Source organism: Notothenia coriiceps, unplaced genomic scaffold (genome assembly GCF_000735185.1).
Source record: "Notothenia coriiceps isolate Sejong01 unplaced genomic scaffold, NC01 NC01_scaffold00030711, whole genome shotgun sequence".
NCBI lineage: Eukaryota > Metazoa > Chordata > Actinopteri > Perciformes > Nototheniidae > Notothenia > Notothenia coriiceps.
In genome coordinates, this window is record NW_011363412.1 from 11347 (window position 1) to 35007 (window position 23661).

Consider the following 23661-nt stretch of genomic DNA (forward strand, 5'->3'; position numbering starts at 1 on the left):
ATGACTGTTAGTGGCCACAGGTGCGAAAGCTCTCTCCAGAGCTACTGGAAGCCCAATCTCGGGGACCGGAGAAAGTGGAGCAATATTCTCGCCACGCCAAGCAACAGCCTCGAACAACCTCAACCTATACAAGTGACCACGTAAGCCATGCTACTGATGCTGGACAGTTTTTCAGTGGATGCACAATAAACAGCAACATACACATTAATATAAATAAACAGCCAAATAATGGATCAACGCTCTCTGTCTAATATGTTCGCTTGCTGTTAGTGTTGTTGCATAGCAACCACCTTGCACTATGTTTTGTGCAGAAGGCAACGGAGGGACTATTTTATTTTGAACATCATTATTTACTAATAAAAACTATTTAAATTAGAGTGTGTATTTTTCTTTCATATTGCCACACTTGGTAACCGTTTTATAAAAGCAATAGCTCACTTCAGGCCGTGATATATGCTTAATTATACATCATAATATTTAGAATATTTCGATAAATAAAAAGGTGAGTTGTTTGAACCCAAGAGTAGATTTAGTAATGTTGATTTATTCATTACATTTCCGAAAGACGTGTTATGAGATTACCAGATTTTCGATTATTGCAACATTTGCTGACTTTCTGTGAAAAATGATGTGAAACAAAATAGTTATTGTGGGGGATATACAGTTAAATCATCAAACTTGCGATATTTCTATGTTGAATTATCTTTACAGTTGCTGAATAATAGCATTTTAGGCAGAGAGGTGAAGCCTTTGTTGGTTGTTCTGTCATTCGGGTGACGAGCAGTTTCTCTGGTGCTGAACCCTGCATGGTGTTTTTGCGGTTACTTGTTTAATATGCCAGGCCCAGACACTTTTACCAGAACTCAGACTTTACCGAATAAAGACAAGGTGAGTTCTAATCGTCCTCTACAAGACAATTGTCTGGTCTTGTAACTTTATTTTACATCCTTTCTTCCAGTAACACACTCTGTATGAGAGCTAAATAAGTGTTTCCTATTTGTTCCAGTTTTCTCTTTGTTCTGCTTTCTCTTCTAGCCTTTTGTATAACCGCTATCCATGGTACTGAAATCGCAGAGGCCTGTTACTGCTCTGCTCCTTATCCCCCAGCACAGTCTTACAGATCACAGCACAAAACTAGAGTTTGCAGTGCTGAAAAATCCCGTTAAATAAAAAAGAATATGCCATACTTTCATAGTAAAGCTCACTCAAGTTATGTTTTCACCATTTGGTGAAAACATAACTTGAGTGACTAACGAGATCACAACTCTTCATTGCATAGGTTAAATAAGTGAACACATGCAATGAAGTGTTTTATATCACCTCAAAGCCTTACAAAAATATAATTGCGTTATTATGCAAGATATTCATGCAATACTCAAACAACAGGAGGTGGGCAAAACACGGGCAGCGAAAACGACAATATGGTTCCAATTTAGAAAGCATACCCTCCATTTTTTTTTTTTTGTTATGTCCTCAGACTTGTTATTATTACTGGCTTGTATTAACCACAGACACTTGTCTCCAGGGGCCGAGTTATAATCTGAGCTTTATGGGGGTCTTTAAAACTAACTAACTGACTAACTCACGTGCAAGCACACACACACACACACACACACACACACACACACACACACACACACACACACACACACACACACACACACACACACAGCAGCAGCAGCAGCCCTCTACTTGCTACAAACTTAAATATGAAAAGGTTCAACTACGCACACACATATCATCTCGGGTCGCGCAGCATGCTCACAGGCATAGATTGCACAATAATTTATTGCGCACCTTGGACGTGAAGTGCAGGTATATTGTCATTCAAGAGAGAATACGATGCTTGTAGTTCTTTTGGAAAACATGTTTTTTTTTTTAGCCTATTTACCTCGTCAATGTAAATAATACTCATTACATTGACACATGCATTATTTGTGATTAAAATAATGGTTGTTGGCAATGTATTAGCGACACCCACAGATGTATGATTTCACTGCTTTCATTGGAGCTCAGCTCCCATTGGCTCCCACATAACTTGAGCCCTGCTTGTCTCATTCACAGACTGAGGGCATTTTATCATGCATTTTGTTCCCGTGTGATTGTGTAAAGTTAGATTGCTGCACTCGGACATTAGCCGGTCTGAATCAACAACATGTAGCCTTGTTTAAATACGCCAGCTAACGTTTGAGAATCGGTACTCGGTCAGTTGACTTGAAGGGTGGTTGTAGCTTTATCCCTCAGAGGAAAGTTGAAGTTATCCAGTTGGCTTGGAGTCGCTGCAGTTCCCAGTTCCCATCACTGTCAATAAAGGGCACGGATGTATTAAAACACATACCATCTCCCTAAACGTTGTTTTTTTTTTACTTCAGTCCGAACCGTGTAAACGACGACTTCCTAAACACATTACTTTATTATTGCCTCCATAGCACTTAAACTCAAAATAAGCCAATTTAATAAGCAAATGAGTGTTAGGGAATTACTGACAGCAGCTGTGTTTTCATGGGTGCACTTTTTGGTTTGCCCACGCATTGTGCTGTCTGATTGTTATAGTCTATACACATATTCATTCAAACTGTAGGATAACAAGCTGCTATCTTCATTTTTGAGCTTCACCAGCAATGCACCTTTCTCAGCTTCTCATCTAATGTTGAAGTTGGAAGGAGTTAGGCTGAAAATTGTATAGGTCACCAAACTCAGTAGGTTCAATGCCCTTTTTCGTTGCTGATATTTGGAGTTCCATTGAAGGAATATCACTAGTGTTTCTGAAAACTTTCATACTTGCTCTTTCCGTTTCAACTGTCCCTATAACCTGACAGTGACAGCATGCAGAATAACAGGAACCTGAACCTGAGTCACAACTTCAGCATACCCAGCATGCATTACACCTGTCATTTTCATATTTTGATACCATGATTTTGTCAAAATGTCTGGGAAGGAGGCCTATACGAAAAAACAAGGTGTACATATTTCCACCTAACTAGCCTACACCAATGAGCAACTATACATACATTTCATATAGGGTTGTGTTTTAAGCCATGCCTCCATAAATTATAGCCGGGAACTTCACTTCCGAGCCCCAGTGTATTGTCAAACACTGTTATGCTTTTAAGGTGTGAGGCTATATTGATAGATTAACATCCATGAGAAAGGGTCCCTTTTGCCAATCCCTCTTAATACTGACAATAGGGGATTTATGTGCCTTGAATCTGATATATCTGATACAACTGCTAAATACACATATATATATATTATTCTTTATTTATTAAAATAACATGTTCACATCCTAACAATCCTGTATTGGTGAATTAGATCTGGTTCTACCTATTTCTACAATTTGTTTGAATCTTGTTTGCTCAGTTCCCTCAATTGTATTGCTCTCAAGACATAGGCAACATGAAATCATTCATTTCAAGCCTATTCCTTTTTCTCTTCCTCCTCCATGCTGTCAGAGCCTCTCCCCTCCCCCTCTCCTTCATCAGCTCTCTGAGAAGGGGAGCAGCTGAGAGAACTAACAGGGAATTACCATCCATCTCTAGACATGTGTGCCATCAGCCTTAGAGCGCTGTAAACATGATCTAATATATTTTCATTAACATCCCTGTGTGTTTACAGAGTATGAGGCAACATTTGCCAGCTCATGCCATAGAACGCAGGTGTCGTGTGGATTATGTTGTGATTGAATTTGTCAGTGTTAAAATGCAGTTCTGTATGGACATTTGTATGGAATGTGATACTAATTTAATAGTAATATAGTTTATCTGTACTATACTCGACTGTTTTGGATATTCTTGGTGATGCACGCTGTGCTTTGTGTTGTTGTGAATCTATGATGCTTTGAGTCATTCAGACGATGTGACCTCATTTCAGGGAGTGGTCCAGCACAAACAAGCATGGCCTCATCTGTCAAAACACCTTTCGTTTGGTTGGTTTAGTGTGAGTAGGACTGAATCAGGGTTTCTGCGCTCTCAAACAGACTTTACCCATTGCAGGGAAGGCGATTCGTATGGGTTATGTGAGGCTCTAAAGTGGGTCAGCGTGTGATTTAAAAATGGCAGCGTGCTATGCACCATCTGAATGAGCCTGTGTTTTCGTTGCCTCGCTCTTTCCCTGATGCGGTCCCTGCTATATGTTCAAGCTCTCCATACTCTGATTCCAGAAACAAAGCCTAGGGCTTTCTCTGCGTAAAATGGATTCAGTTTGTGTTGGGAATGCTGCAGCTCTCTGCGAATGTGAGTGAGGGGGGAGGGGTAGGTAATTTTCCGCTACTCGCTGCAGCAGCAGCAGCAGCAGGGAGCTTCAGTACCGATCGAGGTATCAGCTCTGCTCGGCTCAGCTCTCCCTCCTTCTCTGCTCTGCGGCTGGGCGGGGCCGACAACACCTAGTGTCAATCATCCAAACGGGTTGGGAGGGGCAAAGGGTCAGTGTGGATAAGGAGGAGAGGATTTTATCCTTGCATCAGAACATCGTGTGTCTGTTTCGGTGTGTTACATGATATTTTCTAAAGCTGCAGGCTGTATTTTTTTTCATACAGCAGGCATTGCCTTGGTGGGTGTTTTATAGAGCCATTATACAATACACAGTGTAAAGCAATTGGAAGAGCTTCTTTGCAGTATGCATAAGAGGCTGACTTGAGGTTTAGAGTTTGAATCCAATAAAAGCTTCTAACTGCCCTCTCCCGGTGCTGCATTAAATTATTGATTGTACTGTACATTAGGCAAACTGCTAATGGTTCACAGCTCTTATTGCAGTAGAGACATTCACCAAAGTCATCTGTGGTAGATAACACAGATGGGTTCGACAGATGGACAAAAAGGATTACGTTTAAATGACCTTATCTCACCAGTTTTGATACAAGGTGACAGAACAGGAGCTAGGTTAACAGAAAATGTGTTTATTTATATAATTTCTGTGTTTGTCTCCCTGTCTGACTGTCACACACACGTCATTATATTTAGCATTTCCTGTTGTTCTCCTTCACAAGGGTGTGTCCTTTGTGTGCGTGAGGTTAGTGCTGCTATCTGTGGTTACCATGGAGACTGCTCTGAGCCATAATTTAATGATGAACTAGTCTGTTTCCAGGGAGCTGCCAGTATGCACCCGCCCCCACTCAGACATCAGTCCCAGCATGTGCTGTAAGCAGGAAGGAAACAGGGTGGACATGATGGGGGGCAGGAGGAGAGAAAGGGAAACATAGGGAGATAGACAAAGAGGAAGATGGCAACCAAAGATGTGCAGCATCCTGTGCAGAATTGCCAAGTCAGACGAGGGGTAAAGGCAAAAAGCAAGCAAGGGAGAATTGTGTGAGATTAGTGAATCGTTTCTAAAAAGGGACTGGGTTTTAGGGAAAGTTATAAATACAGCAGCGCAGACTCAAGCCTTGAGCGTGAGATAGTGGGAGAACTGGAGCTTCTGAGGATGAGATTGACAAAAAAACACATTAAATACATGCCCTGCAGCTGGGTGAGAACATCACAGGCTTACAATTGGTCACAGATAAAAGGAAGAACTTATCACCAGCACTCCCCTTCTCCCCACTTCCACCAACCCGTCCGTCCTCCCTCTGTGCTCCCTCTTAGTGGCATCGGGATGTTTTTGCAGTCATTAGATTAGCTTTGTCATGCTCAGAACCATGGGCTCCATAGGGCATCCTAAGAGGGAAGTATCCAAAGCCTGCCTGCATTTTCTGATAGCTTTGTTCATTGCCACAAGAAAAATCTGTTTGATTTATGCACAGGCTGAACCAGGACAACCAAGGAACTGTTTAACCCTTACAGGGCCCCAGAGGAAGGGATTTATGGTGCTTTTAGTTCTCTCATAACCTTTCTTTTTGAAAGCAAGGCACACAAGGGATCAGCACAAACAAACATACCCAGAGAATGCCTCTTCCACCCGCTTACTGTGTCCACCTGAGTACAAGGATTGTGGTTACCATGGGACTTTTGTTTCTGAGATTTATAAATGGAAAAGTTCTAGGGTGATAGGAAGGTATGAGAACACAGCTTTGTCATAGTGTTATAAGCCTATTAACTCAATAATACCATTGAGTTTTGTATTTTCAGAAGTTATTTATTATGCATTTTCCATTTTAATTTGGAAGACTGTGGCTAATAAAGTGAGTGACACTTTAACAACGCAAGAGCAGATTGTGGTACCTTATCTTTGAGAGTTGTTTATTTACCTTTTTTCAGTGATGGACACAACATGTTCAGCTGACACACCAGAACCCCTTTTTAAGTGTTTGTGGTGTCTATCCAATACATTGAAATGATAGCTTAGTATCACATTTTGATCCATGAACATGTGACTTCTAATTTAAGACTGTTGTTCTAAACACTCCACTATTGGTATGCTTCATATTGTTCTTTTTCGTCTCACCTCTGAAAGGTAGCCTTACCTTATATCCTTCTGTATTCCTTGTGCTCACTGTATTCTAAAATAAGAGAGAACATGACTGCCACTGCAGTGTGACGTCTGTGCCCTCTGTCTCTCTCTTTTTCTTTCTCTCTCTCTCTCTCTAAATCCCACACACTCGTACACACACGCACACCCAGGGTAGGGATTATGTGTTAGTGCTTTGGCTTAATGAAAAAGCCTGTGAGGATGGGCAGTGGGGTGATGACGTGTCCATCCCATGTACTACCGATGTAATCCAACAGAGGGACCAATTTCACTGTCTCTTCCACCTCTGCTTCCTCTTGCTGCCTGCCTCTCAGACCTGACATAAGGAATCAATTTGCAGTGCTTTTGACCTAGGCTTCTTTCTTTTTTTTAACTGAGATAAGACTCCCTGTACTGCGGTTGTGAAAATGAAGATACTGTGTCATTGCCAAACATTTATTTTATTTTGGTTGGTAGAAATTATTACCAAAAGACACAAAGTTAACATGAATGACCAGTTACTGTTAAAAAGTGTAAAAAACTCAAAAACTATATATTGATTTTATTGTTTGGATTGTACATCCCATAATCTCCCCCACCTCAGGAATAATTTATCTTTAAAATGTTTTAATTAGCTGTTTCTTCCATCTCTTAACTGTGTTTTGTCACTGCTTTGCATATTTTTTATTGATCTAAATCTGAAAGCACATTTTTCTTCTACAGACATTGCTGCCCACCTAGACAACAATAAACAGCCTGCATACACTTCCTCTATTTCTTTCTTGCTCACCTTCTCTTTGATTATCATATAGAAAAAAGAATATTTGTGCCTTTAATATTCTACCAGTACCAACCTAATACAATGACGACTGTCTCATTGTGCAAAGTGGCACTAAGCCAAAGCTTTATGACGTTTTGAATAACATGGAGATGAAAACTCTGGCCCTGACGTTTATGATTAGTGACGTAAATAATAATATTTTCCATCTCCATCAAAATGCTTTGAAATAAGGCACATGAGGAGTTCCGTCTGTGAACTAGGTGTAGTCAGTGTGGGGACCTATTCCCTCGATCATCTTTCTGTCCTTGATGGTTGTTTTATGTGATTCAAGAGTTATAAGAGAGATTCTCGGACATTCATTCAGACAGAATAATTGTATCCTTAGATAGCATTTATTTTTTCAATAGTTGTGTTTTTCACTGCCTGTGTGTGTGCATGCATGCCTACAGGCATAAATGCTCTTTAAGTTTGCATGACTGTTTGTATATGTGTTGACTGAGGGAGTGATGTAAGGACTTCTGCTTCATGATAGCCCAGCCTCGACCCGCTCCTCTGTGGATCTCTGCTGACATCTGACTCACTAAAATGGGGGAATTCCAGATATAAGACTCAGAGGGATGTAATATGAATGGCTTTTAGAGTGGCCGCTTACAGTATTAATGAGGATGAGTCTTACTGAGGAGAATGTTATTAATACAGCCGTCTTGTAAAAGTGATGCAATGGTGGGGTGTTAATACTCTAGAATTCTTCTAAAATGAAGGAATGTTTTTAATTATAATTTATTTTTTCACCAAATCTATTAGGAGCCTAAGGCAAACCTTTTTTTTTGTCCTCACCTACTGATTTCTGTTTTTGTCTATAATAATAATAATAATAATAAAACATTATACTTATAAAGTGCTTTTCCTGGTTCTCAAAGCGCTTACAAGCAAGTAAAACAAAATAACAACAAAAGTAAAAAGTGCTAAGCTAGGTGGAATAAGGGCAAGGGGTTAGTTGATTAGGAGTTGAAGGCAAGAGTGAAAAGGTGAGTTTTGAGGGATTGTTTGAATGATGTGAGAGTGTTTGCGGATCTGATGTGGCTGGGGAGGGAGTTCCAGAGTGTGGGGGAGGCTGCAGCGAAGGTCCTGTCACCCCAGGGCCAGAGCTTTGGCCTGATGGGCTGCAGTAAGTCAGCTTCAGCAGACCTGAGGCGACGGGTGGGGGTGTGTCGTTGGATGAGGTCACAGGGGGGGCAAGGTTGTTGAGGGCTTTGAAAGTGAAGAGTAATATTTTAAAGTCAATGCGGTGTTTGATGGGGAGCCAGTGGAGGTCATGGAGGATAGGGGTGATGTGGTCGGAGCGTCGGGTGAAGGTGAGCAAGCGGGCAGCTGAGTTTTGGGCATATTGAAGTTTTTAGTCTGACAGAGGCGCAGCTGGAGATCCACAGTGCGTAGGCAAGAGACGTTGGGATAAGTGAACATTTGGATAAAGGGAGAATACAAAAGAGAATAGGAGACGTAAATTGCTTGATATGGAGGGAAAGCTCTGACAACCTGTATTTTTGTTGACAAAATCCACTAAACATCAGAAATCCTCCAATTAGGATTTTGAAATCTGTGTTTGATGTGTATCAGGCTAATTGGGATAACTTTGTCTACAGCTCCCTTGGGTGAACAATGAAGTCATCTACAGCTGAGAGAGTAATTGAGGCTGAAACAGATGGGCATATTTGGAAGAGGAGAGGGAGTTGTAATTTATCCAGCAGCAACCCTTTGGAAAAGTAAAGGGAGGAGGAAGGAGGAGAGTCAGGTGCACAGGTCATGTGTAATTCCAGCGCTGTGTTCATTTTTGACGAGATAAACAGTGCCTGTTTTCTTGTTTGTGTCATTGCTTAACACGGAGGTCCACATGTCCCACTGGGAAAATCTGCTAAATGTCACGGTGAGCGTGGCAGACTGCACACGTAGAACCATCAGAGACAGTTGAAAGGCTTTGGTTGATCACCCCTCCCCTGCTCGGTGGTGTGCAGTAAAAGGTCCATGACATTTCATTTTTTTACCGTTTAAAAGAAGGCTTTGCAGAGGTAATGTAATTTGAATAACATAGTTCCACGTTCAAGAACCACATGCATATTTTGCAGTCTGCAAATGCAGTCCTTTATATACACACTGTATGTGGAAAGGATTTTGTATATAGTTAATCATTTATCTCCCTTCATCGGCATTTGGCTGCTTTTCCAACTCCCTATTTTGCCACCTCCTCGTCGTCACCTTCTAGTGTGAAGAGTCAATGTGCATTTACCCATCCACTAGCAGCATCCGAGTGAGTCACAGCCTTCTCCCCGTTTCCCAGGATGCAAACACTGTCATCGCCGTGGGCAGACCGGGCGTGGGTGAGTGGCAGAGCACCAGGAGAGGAAAAAGATTGTGTGGGCGGTGGACGCTCATCTTGGCCCAGTGGCCGAGTGAATCTTGAAGACTCAGGGTCTCACAAGGCCACTTCTTCACAGCACACAACTTGTCAAAAGAGTGACAATGGATCACATCAGCACAGTTTTACTGGTTACATCACTGTTTTTTCTCAGACTAATTTAAAGCCTATTTATGGTGGCTCCTAGCAAACCTATTGACGTGAAACTGCGAGCACTGAACTTGAGTTGTTTTTTACAGTCATCGCTCCACTGTTGAGATCAAATTGAATCGTGTCAAGGATCTTCAATTTATATTTGCCATGTTAAATGCATTGGGGTGAGGTCTCATCCAATTAACTTGAATTCAATTTAAATCTGAATTTAATTTAGGTACATGGATTCTGTGTTCGGAGTAATTAGAGGAGAGCCAGAGCAGGCTGATTTGGTTGTTAAGGCCGCCACCTGCTACCCCACGCATGCGCAGTTCATGCCTGCCAGAGGTGGCCGCAGCGTTGTATTTTGGCCAGATGAGAGGGTTCACTCCCAGAGCATATTGTCTGTGACCCGACTAGCCTCGTCGTCACCAGTGGAAATCTTAATCACATTACGTGCTTTGTTGCTGTAGAAGAGCAAATGTCAGTTCTATGCTGACAGAACGTCCCAGTGTCTCAGCAATTAATTCTCGTGAAGAGACACATGGTGAGAAGGCTAGATTCACCCCTCTATTGAATGTTGTGGTTAAAATATGAGAGAGAGCCTCTGACCACACTCGCAACACCTTCATTCATGTAATCTTATTCCCATGGTATTTGTTGTGATAAAAATAACGTGTTTAATAGAGTAATGTCAACCAAAGTCATATAGGAAATAATACTTTAATTGTTTTTATAGTTGGTTTATTTGTTTTTGTATAGGCCTATGTTTCCTTTTTTCAAAATATATTCTGCATGTATCAGACATTTGTTTTTCCTTTTGGCTCGAGGGTTCTTGAGTAATTGTGGGCTTGCATCAGTGCAGAAATGTAATCGCCAGGCTTGTTCATAAATCAGTTTCCCAGCGTACGATGAAAAGGGCGGTGGCGCTGACAAAAAGAGGGAAAACGATTGTTGTCGAATTGTTTCCCCCGAAATCTGTGTCAGCTGCACATACAGCGTCCATATTCGTGCACATATAATACTCCGGAGTATTTTCTTCCTTTCTGTGTTTGTTTTTATTTGTATTAGATGTGTTTCCATCATTTTATTCGGAGGTGCTGAAATGCAGTCAACATCTCTTGAGCGAGAGGGCTCCCCCTCCCTTTTTGCCCACAGAAACCATTGCAGGGAGGGAGAGAGAAAAAAAGAGAGAGAGAGCTATAGTCAGTGAAAGCAGCCAGCCTTGCACTGTAGGATAGAGAAATTTAAAAACCGAACCCAGCATAGACAAAGGAAAACATGGATGCACTGAGGAAAATTCCCGTTAAACAGGCACCAGAGAGGATGCGGTGGTATTCCTGCACATAGTCGGAGTTATGCACGGATAATTTCCTCGTTTTTAATGAGGCGGGTGGGCACTCACAGCAAGCTGAAAAGACGGACAGATTCCTCCGACCCGTCTGTGAATTCTGCCTGCCTGCGATGGCTGTGACGGCACGATGCTGTTACAGTGTAAATGAGAATGTGCCTTTTTCTTTATATGTTGTTATTTTCATACTGAGTAGCCTTACAAATGCACAAATTCGATACTCCATTCCGGAGGAGCTGGAAAACGGGGCATTGGTCGGTGACATTGTCCGGGATTTTGGTTTGGACCTGAGCAAACTTTCCACACGACGCGTCAGAATCACTTCTGACAGTGGACGGAGATATTTCACCATAAATCACAAAACAGGCAAGCTGGTTGTGAGTGATCGCATTGACCGAGAGACAGTTTGTGAATTCAGTGGCACCTGTTCACGCAACCTTGAGGTGGTATTAGAGAATCCACTGGAGGTGCACAACGTGGAGGTGGACATTTTAGACGTTAACGATAACGCGCCACAATTCCCTCGAGATGAATATCAGCTCGAGGTGTCCGAGTCCGCTCTCACCGGTTCGCACTTTCGCATAGAGGGAGCTCAGGATGCAGATGATGGTTCCAACTCTGTGAAGCAGTACCGCCTCAGCCCAAACGACCACCTCACTCTGGACTCTATTAAGCCCTTTTCAAATAATAAGCACATCGACTTTATTCTTAAAAAGCCCTTTGACCGCGAGCAGAAACCCTCTCATCAGTTAATCCTGACAGCAATGGATGGAGGCACCCCACAGAGAACTGGCACTGCCAAAATCAATGTACGTATACTTGATGCCAATGACAATGTACCTGCGTTTGACATCTCTGTGTACAAAGTAAAATTGTACGAAAACTCTCCAAAGGGTGCACTTGTGATCAAGTTAAATGCAACAGACCCTGATGAGGGCTCAAATGGGGAAGTGTTTTATTCCTTCAGCAGTTACACGCCAGAAAGAGTCAGACATATGTTTTCCATGGACACAGAAACAGGTGAAATTAGGGTGAAAAACAACATAGACTACGAAGAGACAAACTCTTATGAAATGTACATACAGGCTATGGACAAGGGGCCAGCTGCTGTGGCAGTTCACTGTAAAGTAGTCGTAGAAGTTTTGGATGTCAATGACAACATTCCTGAGATTATACTGTCTTCACTCTCCAGTCCTGTACGTGAGGATGCCCGGGCTGACACAGTTGTAGCATTGATCAGTGTGAATGATCGTGACTCTGGAAAAAATAAACAAGTTTCCCTTGATATCATGCCCAATCTGCCTTTTAGGATCAAGTCTTTCCGGAACCACTATACTATTGTTACCTCTGCTTTCCTAGACCGGGAAACCATCTCATCCTACAATGTCACTGTCAATGCTGTGGATGGAGGCACCCCAGCCCTATCATCTCAAATGACCTTTAAGGTTGCTGTTGCAGACGTGAATGACAACCCGCCTCGTTTTGAACAGACATCCTATACCGTTTATATTACAGAGAACAATGCTCCTGGTGCACCTTTGTGTGTTGTTAAAGCCACAGATGCTGATGCTGCTGAAAATGCACGCATCACCTATACTGTCCTGAATGACAACAACCATGGCATCCCTGTTGCCAGCTACATCAGCATCAAACCTGCCAAAGGTGAAGCCTATGCCCTGCGAGCCTTCGATTTTGAGAAGTTGAGAGAGTTTCACTTTCAGGTTAAAGCCCAGGACAATGGTGTGCCTCCCCTAAGCCGTGTGGCCACTGTGTATGTTTACATTATGGATCAGAATGACCATGTGCCCAGGATAGTCTCCCCACCTTCCAATGGCAGCCGCTCCACAGAAACGCTGATGAAAAACGCTGAAGCAGGAGCATTGGTTACCAAGGTAACAGCGTGGGATGGTGACGCCGGGCAGAATGCTTGGCTGCTCTACGCCATTGAGCAGACAAACACAGACCTTGACCTGTTCAAGGTGCATGAGTACACCGGCGAGATACGCACCACAAGGCGGGTCATTGAGGACAACTCCACCTCCTTCATCTTGACAGTGCGAGTACATGATCATGGTTTACCGCCGCTCTCCTCCACAGCCACCATCCATGTGCACGTGATGGAGCTTCCTCCAAAGTTGACCCCTGACCCTAAGCGTATCATCCGACCGAACAGCCCCCTGATGTTTTCCAACGTCACCCTCTACCTCATCATTGCTCTTTGTGCAACAACTTTTGTGTTCCTGGTCACCATCTTTGTGCTGGCCATTGTGCGTTGCCATGCGTACTGCACCCAGCCTGGCTCCTGCTCCCCATGTTGTGTATCCAAGAAAAGTGTTCCAGAAGGTGGCACCGCAGCAGTTGGTGGTGGGGCAGGAGGAAGAGCTGCACGTGGAGGTGGTGGTGGTGCTGGTGGTGCTGGTGGCGGAGGGCAACCAAACGACAATGTGGCCATGCGACGTGACCTCAAAGGGGAACCGCATTATATTGAAGTGCGGGGAAATGGGTCTTTAACTAACACATATTGTTACAAGACATGCATGACAGCCACGTCAGGAAGCGACACATTTATGTTCTACAACACGGGACGGCCACACAGTAGCACCTGGGGCTCAGGCTACGTCACCAGCCACAGCGGACAGAGCCAGTTAATTGTACGGCGACTCAGTATGCCAGATGCAACTGTTCAGGTGTGTGTCTAGTGTGATCTCTGTGTTTGTTGTTTTAGATTGCCTCATAGCAGTAAATGAGCCACAAGGTACAAGCTATAAAAACAAAAATATTCAGACAGTTATGGCTCAGGCTTTGCTCTAGGGCAGTGTTCTTGCAGTTGGATTGCAGTTTACATTTATGGCTCTGAAACTGTTAAAGCCATTTATATGTTCTACAAGCGTGTAATGTTTCACAATAATACATTTACTTGCTGCTCTTCAGGACAGATGGTTTAAAAAAAAAAGGCAAATTGGAATGTACAAGTTATTTCCATCACTTGCAAGATGCCTGAGAAAATGATCTAATGTGAGAAAAATATACCACCATTTTTTTTAGGTACATGCTTCCATTATTACGTTTTAATGGTCGTTACATTAGGTGCCATTTATATTCAGGTCTGCATCTAAAAACAATGTGTGGGTAGTTTCTCTGTACGGTTTATATGAGTGGGTTGGTTAATGCACTCTGATTTGCTGGTTTTGGTAAGTGTCTTTGTGTTTGTTCCACGCTTGCTAAAGACCAGGCATTTGGAGAGTCGGTGAAGATATTAAACCGTCCTCCACAGTTCTACAGAAAGCTGTAATCTGCTCTCTGTTACATTCTCTCTTCACAACAAACCAGTAGATTTCAGCTTGTTCACCTATGACCCCACACAGCCAATGTTATTTGTCACCTCTGGGCTGTGTGCCACACTATTCAAGTCCAGTAGGTCCAGAGGGCCTTCAGTGGTTATCTCTAAAGAGAGGGACAGTCTAGAAAATAGAGCAGTATTTGCCAGCTGCAATGGCCTACAGTCCCACTGCACCAAAAATATCCTCTTCTGGTCACGTACCTCTCTGGTAGTGAGCAGCAAGCAAGCATTTTGGAATAGGGGAAGAAGACAGGAAGGAGGCACCAGAGCTTCAGTTCATGTTTATTTTGCTATTTAAAAGGATGCATAGAGTTGTTTGCATAATTTAAAGAACCAAACAGTATTTTTAGAATAAAACAAATATTATTTACTTTCAACATGGTGATGTGAGCCTCTATCGGTCTGTCTATTCAGTGAAGAAAATGATATTTGAGTAAAGGAGTAATGAAAAACAGGATGAAATGTGTACAGGTATTTTTCTGTTATCACTTGATGTGTCCCTCATTAAATGCCAGTCATGTTTCTATTTAATTAACTGTCAGCGGTGAGTTTCTCAGTACTGTGCGTGGATTGGCTGGCTGTGCGCAGATGAGGTGGGGGGATGAAAGGTGATTGGACAGAGTGTTGATGGCGGAGGTGTGCGCTCTGTATCCATGCTAGGAGTGTTCACACAGAGGGAGAGGAAAGAATGGAGAAAAAGGCGAGAAATTGATTGAGTGGGCAAACAAAAAGCTTTCTTTACAAATTACAGTCAGGCAAGGCAATTATGAAACTAAAATCTCATTATATTTTAGGTTTCTTTCAATTTTTTTACTGAATCTGGTTTCTCCCCTCAAAGAAAGAAACATAATGCATTGGTAACTCATTCGAAGTATGAGTCAGATTTGTTTTTGTTTGTCTGTTTACAGTTATTGCATAAACTACTTACATTCTTGGTTTGCATGCATGTCTTCCCTTGGGAGTATATCAGACTATGGACATGCTTAGGTTCCAGATGCTTTTATCTAGTGTGTGTAGATGCTAGTGTGTGTGTTTTCATTTAGCCCAATAAACACCATACGGCCAAACAGACCTCTCCCTTCAGCCACTGCTGTCCCGCTACAGGGAAAGCGTTTAGCTAAGCCATTTAGTCCCATTTGTGGACAAATTGGTCTTATTTTAACATTGTTTTTATGTCTCAATCTCTTCTTGTTTGTTATGTGAATGTTAATATTAGACAAATAGCTTGTGTTTTACTGTTTCTAATGCCGTAATAATATGCACTTAAATATCGATCTAAACTATTGATCTAACCACCGATTGCTTTTTAAGGAGTGATTGTCTGAAGAATAATCAAGTGCACCCAGTTTTAAGTGTCTTCATTGCTGCAGGGCTCTGCTCTGTGTGAATGACTCCAGGAAGAATACTAGCCTTCTCTCATTGAGACCAAATATTATCTACTGCAGACTCATAGAGGTCAATGCAGCTTCAGCAGCAAGCGAACATCTGTCATATTTGAAAGGGAATTGGATTGCAAATGGGTCTCGTGTGAACTGCATGGCCAAGCACAGAGAATTGTAATTTCCTCAATCAGATTGTTTAAGGACTGTCAATGGTTTTGGTTGAGATTAGAGAAAATACAATCTGGGTGTGGTCAGTTTAACAGAACATGTTGCTGCAGCAAAACCATTGTCAATACTGAATGGACAGTCTTCTCACCACATTTCTTCTGCTTTTATGATTTAAGATTTTTTTCAGAAGCACAAACAATGAAATTGCATATTAGGAGGTCTCAAATGAATTGCATCACTGGCAGAGGTTCCAGTAGTGTTATCCCTTTTAGTCTTTCTTTCTATTGTAGTGTGTCTGACGGGGTTAGCATGATATCTGCCCGCCCCCTCTTTCCCCCACCTGTGACCTTCACAGGACTGAAAGGATGGAGGGCGGTGGGTGCAGGGTACAATCTTGACTGAGTTCTGCACAGTTACCATGGTGAGATGTGTCAGACTGACTCAGGCAGACTGTGTGCCTGTGAAACTCTAGGTTTTGATCAGTGTTAAGAGGATGAAACAGAAAGAAAGAACGTGAAAGCACGGGAAGGGAGGGTGGTGAATATACAGAGGCAGAGAGGGTGGTACGTGAGAAGGAAAAATACAGCAATAAACGCAGGTCTTTCAGAAATGTAGATCTAGCATCACCAATAAACATCTTGATATTTTTGGTGTTTTTTTGAAGACTGGCATTTTGGAATATCTTCATAAATTCATAAAGAATGTGAAAGAGAAAGAAAAAAGGAGCATTGGGTAGAATGCATCTTTGAATTGAGTCTGTCATCAGCACCCAGCAATGTTTCTTATATATCACATGGTCAGTGGTCAACTCTCTCAACAATTTTTTTTATTTCAGAGGACATGGATGGGATCAGAGGAGATGAGTTACAATCTTTAATTCAACACTTTTTTCTCTCCATAGGCAGCAGCAAGCTTTCACTTCCATGAGTGTGTGCGACTGAGTTTGTTTGTGTATGTGTGTCTTGCCATGGCTTATTAATGAGATGGTATTGACTTTAGCGTGTACTTAAGACTCAACTTCTCTCACTTTCTCTTGCAGCCCAGAGTGCAGAGTGCCGACTGGAGATATTCAGCCTCACTGAGAGCAGGCGGTATGATGCAGAGGTAAGAATACAATTTATTTTCTGTCACTTGCACAAAGTATCTCAACAGTCACTTTCATCATTTTTTGCTAAAGACCAACAGGCATGTACGCTATTGTCCCACATGATAATATTCAAGCCAATAACCAAATCCGGCACCACAGACTGATCGTAAGAAGCAACCATTCTTCATTCTAGCTAATTCTGCGAGTCGTCTTGGATATCCTCAAATTGTCTACAGGAATGGCCTCAATATGCCAATGGGAAATCATGTGAACTTCAACTGAAAAACAAAGAAAAAAGTATTGAAGAGTCATTCTGCTGCCAGTTCAGAGGGAGAAGCCCTGTCATGCAGAGGCCGAGACTAAAGATAATAATCACACACCAAGAAGTCATTCTCTGAACAATCTGTTTCAGTTAGTTGACATTAAATAAAACTTAACATGAGACAGTACCTTTATTTTTTCCATATATTGACCATATGGAAAACATCTATAAATGTCTGGAAATCCTGACAGATCTGCATCACAGAGAGGATGATACATGTTTATACAATGGCCTCTTCCAGTAGAGATGTCTGAGATCATCTTGCTGGCAACTGCTGCTCAGCTGGGATTGCACTTCTGAGGGGAAATTACAAGGACCTCGTATAAGTCTTTATCAAACCAGAATAAAAGCCATTAGAGCTGAAATTATTACCCAACTAATCAAGTAGTTGATTAACAGAACAATTATTGAAAATGTATTTAAAATGTGATTCATAAATAATCAATTATTCATAATACAGAACATGTTCACTATTCTCTGACATATAGAACAAACAATTCATTGATTATTCTAGAAAATAATATGCAGATCAATCTACAATGAAAATAATATTTCAGTTGCTGCCCTAATTGCAAATATATATATATAATAATATTATATTTCTTACAACACTTTATTTGTTAACTTTAGCTACTTCAACGATTCAGATGAAAAATATAAATACAATTATTAACAATAATTGATTATAACATATACTGTTTAACAGGTTAAGATACAACTTGTGTTATCTGCTTCTCTGCAGTATATATTTAAAAAACGAAATAAACATCACTCCTCTGTTGCTGCTCATCTACATGAGTCTACAGAGGCCCCAAGTGCATTTGTTACATTATACTGTAGCTGCCGATATATGTACGAACGTGTGCACTCGGATGTCAATGTCAGATTAATAACTCTGGACCATCTGAGTGTCATTAATGTTACAGAATCCCTCATAATTACAGCAGGGATTAATGAGCGTTAATGTCCTTGTAGGCCAGTCCAACACATTAAATCTTTCTCATCACTACCTCTGATGTGTTTTAGGTTGACTATCCCCATGTCCCATTACCAAGCCTTACTAAATGTTCATCTATAATCACAGTTTGTAGAGGAGATATCACACCCTTTAATGGCACTGACCTATTTTTTTCATTTAGTAATTGAATATGTCAAAGTGCAAATGATTCCCTACTAATTTTGTTTGTTATAGGGTTGAGTCTGGGGGATGAAGGAGAGAGAAGGGCTGCTAGTACTGTAGATCAAACATGTATTATCAGCCCAGTGTTTCCCATTAATAATTCAACAGTGTACCTTGATAATGCTGATGCTTCGCAGCATTTAAAATGGCCTCCATCGCCAAATCACTTTTGTTCTCCTCAAAGAACCAATGTACAGGAATATGGCTTCTCATATACAGTATCTAAGTGCCTTTAATATTACTAACCTACAGACTTCTACACAATTCTATTTAAATGGTAAATGATTCCCAATAGTTTTCATAAAGACTAAAGGCTGCTTATTTTCAATAAATTAACCAAATATTGATGCCTTCGAAACACACACATTCCTTCATGAAGGTTATATCCTAATCAAGACTATGGTAATGGTTCATGGTCTGGCTGTAACAGCATGTCTGTATAAATGGTTTATGCCCTCCTTGCTTGGATCATAACAGAAAGCAGGGGCCCTTTCTCATCGATCGTCATGGTCGAAATGTTATTGTCAGAGCCAGAACATATTTCCCTTTTTAAAGATAAGGTAGAAGCAGTGAGAGAGAGAACTGTGGTTTGTATCAACATTTATTTTGCAATTGTTAAGTACTACAGAGAGTGAAGCATTTTTTAGTAGAGGGGAGGGTGCTGAAATCCCACAGAGGGAGTGTGAAAATGTAAGAGCGACCATCTGTAATCCATAATCCAGAGAATTCCAGAAAAATCTAGGGTGAATACTTTAATCCTAATCTGATCATTACATTTTCTAACCCCCACAAATAGAGTACCAAAGTTTGAATCTGTAATATTGTGTATTATGGCAAACGCATGGACACAACAAAATGTAATGTGGGAGCTTATACATCACAGTCATCACTTAAATCTTAAAAAGTAAAACTTCTGTTTTGCGGTTTAATTTAGCATAGGTTAGTATATCATATCTGAGAGAATACCAGTGTGTAATATGTGCATGTTTGTTTCTTGTGTTCCAGCTCAGTGCACATGGAAGAGTCCGCAGTAATGCAAGGAGCCCAGGGTGTCCTGGTTCAGAACTGGCCCACTGCGTCTAGCGCTGCTGGTAAGAATTCTACTTTCACCTAAACCATCACAACTCATTAAAGACTGTTTTAGGCACAGTAAAAGAAAATGAAAAAACATTAAAGAAATGTAGGAGCTGATTTGGTATACCATGTGGAAATCTGTACAGCATGATCCATATTCAGACAAAACCCTCTAAGAGTATCTTAAACCAATAACTCTACATTCCTCAAGAGCTTATTAAACCACAAGAGAGTAATACAATGAGGAATACAGATATATCATTTACGAGACCCCCCCTAACACGTCCTAACACTTCCCACTGATGCAGGGAGAGGAAATGATACATGCTATAGGCGTAGATAGATATCTCTGCTCTCCGTATCAGTAAAGGAGACAATACTGACAAGAAAAGGGCGACAGAGACACAAATGCATTGGATTATCAGCAAGATGTTTACAGAGGAATAAACCACTGAGCGACAGATGACAACCATTAGAAAACACTATTCAAATACAATTATATATCCTCCCCTTTATCTTTCTTGTTCTTTTGTTCAGCTAATAATATTATTCATATATTTAAATGTAATCATAAGCTTTTAATACATTTATTATGGACATATGGTCATTTGAAACATGGCACCTGTACATAACACAATTGTGTATTATATTTAACGTACCGTTGAAAGCTTTGTATATAGATTTTAAAATGACTTGCTCTCAAGGAAACACCATTTTAAATAATGTTAGCTTTCAGGCCTTCCAGTTGCAAGCTCAGCTCATGCAATTGAAAAAAGGAGTCCAATTAAATGAGTACATGTTGGCAGTGCTTTTGCTGTAAAGCAGATGCAGGCAAGTGACTCATATGAAAGTTTCAACTTCAGATTGTTACTTGATAACCATTACGTTTAAATGTAACATTCTACACAACTTGCCACATAGTTGGAAACGGAACAAATGCATAAATATTGCAAGAGGTGACTTTCCTCATAATCACAGGGAAGTGGGCTCAAAAGGGATTAAGAGTGAAGCAGAAAAAAGAGTTGCCTGGCAGAAAGATGGGAGAGAAAGGAGAGAAAACTAGATGGAAGTATCTCCAATAAGAGGACTGGAGATACGACGGAAGTGTAATTACATTGTGATTAAGGAATTAGAGATGGCCTGTATGGTGTCTTTCATAGACAGAAGGCGGTGTGCTTGGTAGGCAGACAAGCTACCTATACACTCACTACTTTCTCTTCCAGCCACACACACACACACACACACACACACACACACACACACACACACACACACACACACCCTCCTCCACTCTGCCATTGATTTGTTGCCTTGGCTGAGGACGTACAGCCTGCAGGCACTTCAAAACATGAGATATAAACAGAGAGAGGTCAGAACAGGCAGCAGTGACGTCTTCAGGGTGGGTCAGTGGTAACAGGATCAGCTGGTGAGGATTTAAGGTGGTCTAATTTAGCACTTTCAGAACAACACATTTTACAAACACTAAGCTTGCTTCGCCTAAGGGCTAACTGTCCCTTCTTCATGTCTTTGTTATCCAGGTTAAGAATGAAAATATTAGCTGTATTAGCTTAAGGTCAGAAGCTATGGTTGGATTAACGGTAATTCTGGGTTAAGAGCGTTGGATAATATGAAAATAATGTATGTGTAGAGCTTCCTGACTGGAGCACAAGATTGGGAAAGATGTGTGTTCACACTTTGAAGTTGGTTCTGTTCATCATCTCTCAGAAATTAGAGGAATTGAGATATGTATTCAATGTGACCTGTCACGTCACTATGAGTCACAGTCTGTGCTATTTTTAGCCAAATCATCTTGTTTGTTGCAGGCTGTGATCCTCAGGTGGACAGCAGGAGTATATCAAAGTTGGGTTTGTCGAGGGAATTGTTTGACTGATAATGCTGCTACTGTAGGGTGATGGTTTGAATCACAGTAGTTTTAAAATAAAAAGGTGAGATAGCGGTGCAGCTGACAACGCCCCTGCTTCTTCCTCTCCGATTAGTGAATGTGTGTGTGTCTGCGCGTTGCATCTTATTTCATGTTTTTAGTGTGTTGTGTGCTTGGCTGTGTTTCTAAGTGTGTTTTGGCTGCCTGCTTTGTGTGCTGCCCCCGCTGTGACAGATGGAGCGCAGCCCACGCCCAGATTAACAGACCCACATTAATGAAATCATGGTTCTGATTGCTGTCAAACTCTCTCTCACTGTCTGTTTGTCACTCCCTGTTGCTTTATACTCTATCTCTCCTCACTATTTCACAAGTCTGAGTACAAACCAAAGGCATAGAGGGCTTCAGAGATAACTGTGCAGTATTGCAACCATCCCCTGGAGAGATTGGGCAGAGAGAGGCAGGGAGAAGGGGGATGGGCAGGATGCAGAGCGAGGGATTGAGAAGAAAGAAGAAACACATGCGCCATAAAGATAGACACGGTAGAGGAGAAGGTGGAGAGGAAAGTGAAGACATGAAAAACATCAACTGGGAGGGGGTGACAATGAGTAAATCAGAATGATTGAGTGTAGCAAAGAAAGCAGAGGGAGCTGAGGCTGCTGTTGCTAAGGGAGAGTGGCGAGACTACAAGAGAGAGAGAGAGAAAGAGGGAGAGGGAGAGAGAGCTTGCAGCATTATACTCCATCAGCACAAGCACTGTCACCATGACTCCTACCAATGTCCTACTGCCGGATGTAGTTTCCACGGCAACCATTCATGGCCTGTAATATTGGCAGGAGAAAGAGGAAGGTGGTGGTGTGTGGGGGGGGGGCGTTATATAGAGGGGAGTGCAACATATGGTGTGGGCTAACGAATCAGGGGGGAAGGGTAAAAAAGATTGTGGGATCAGGTGAAGGACAAGACAATGGGTGGTGCAGGCTGGAATACATGTACAAGAACACATGTTAAAACAGAGCATGAGGGGATGGAGTTAAGCAGGTAGGAAAGTGTTTGAAAAGTAAAGGGGTAAGCGGTGCAAAGGGAAAGGAGAGCAGAGGAGTCAGAAGGCGAGTGACCTATATTCACTGCAGGGCGGTGGTGTACTGCAGAGATGGATGCAGGTTTGCTGCTTTCTGTATATCACACCTACATACACACTGAAAACTACACACAGAGAAAGAGAGGAACACATATTTGATTAGAGTTAACAGTAATCCACTGCACCCGGCACTTGTCAAGGCAAAAATAGACTAAAGGTTGGAGGCAAAATGCCAAGAGAGAGAGGTGGTCAAGAGAAGCCTTCTTGCTTCATTTTGTTTCCTCAATGCACCAGCACTTGACGATAGTGTCTGCTCTGTGGCATCTATGGCCATAACATTTTTGCATTAGCATTTACTTTATCTGTTTTATTCTCATCAGGCAGGAAAGGAGCACGTTTATATATATTTTGTACATTATACACGTGTACATTGTGTATGTGATGTGAGTAGTATAAGGCTATATGTCTTACTTTAGGCATGCAGTCTTTGAATTAGGCTTCAAAATCAAAATATTTTTGGCAAACACAATCACATCTGCAGAACAGTCTAGAAATGGTCAGAGACTTCTCGCAATTTTGAATTCTCTCCGCCCCATCTGTTTCCTGTTCTTGACGTCAGTTATTTTTCTCTCCTTTATTGTTACTGTTTGTGTTCCCATCCTGCATTTTCTGAGTCTTTATATATCCTGCCAGCTCTCACACCTCTCTTTCTCTCTGGAGAATAAATCAATTTCTACATCGGTGTTTAATTTTGTTTTGTCATCGCACATATACTGACATATAAAGTATACACACAGAGACATACTGCTAACAATCCAAACTCCCAAACATGGCCCTACCTTCGCTGTTATTGTTATTGTGTTAAGCCCTGTCACTTGGGATTGCTTGTGTCCACCATCTGCCACAGGATCCAGCTGGGAGCAGACGGCAAGGTGCTCAACCTGGCATGAAACCCAAACAGACACACACAAATAAACACACACACACACGCACACACACACACACACACACACACACACACACACACACACACACACACACACACACACACACACACACACCACCACACACACACACACACACACACACGTAT

At 41.7% G+C, this 23661-nt stretch overlaps 1 protein-coding gene across 1 annotated transcript in view; it reads left to right on the plus strand.

Annotated features, from left to right (window-relative positions):
- The first annotated feature begins 10924 nt into the window (after window positions 1-10924).
- The window catches only part of pcdh2ac (protocadherin 2 alpha c), a 17409-nt gene continuing 4672 nt past the window's right edge, over window positions 10925-23661 (plus strand). The window contains exons 1-3 of the mRNA XM_010787572.1: window positions 10925-13745; window positions 16988-17052; window positions 19543-19628. Of these exons, the coding sequence (XP_010785874.1) occupies window positions 11172-13745; window positions 16988-17052; window positions 19543-19628 (2725 nt within the window). The 5' untranslated portion in view covers window positions 10925-11171. The remainder of the gene's footprint in view (window positions 13746-16987; window positions 17053-19542; window positions 19629-23661) is intronic.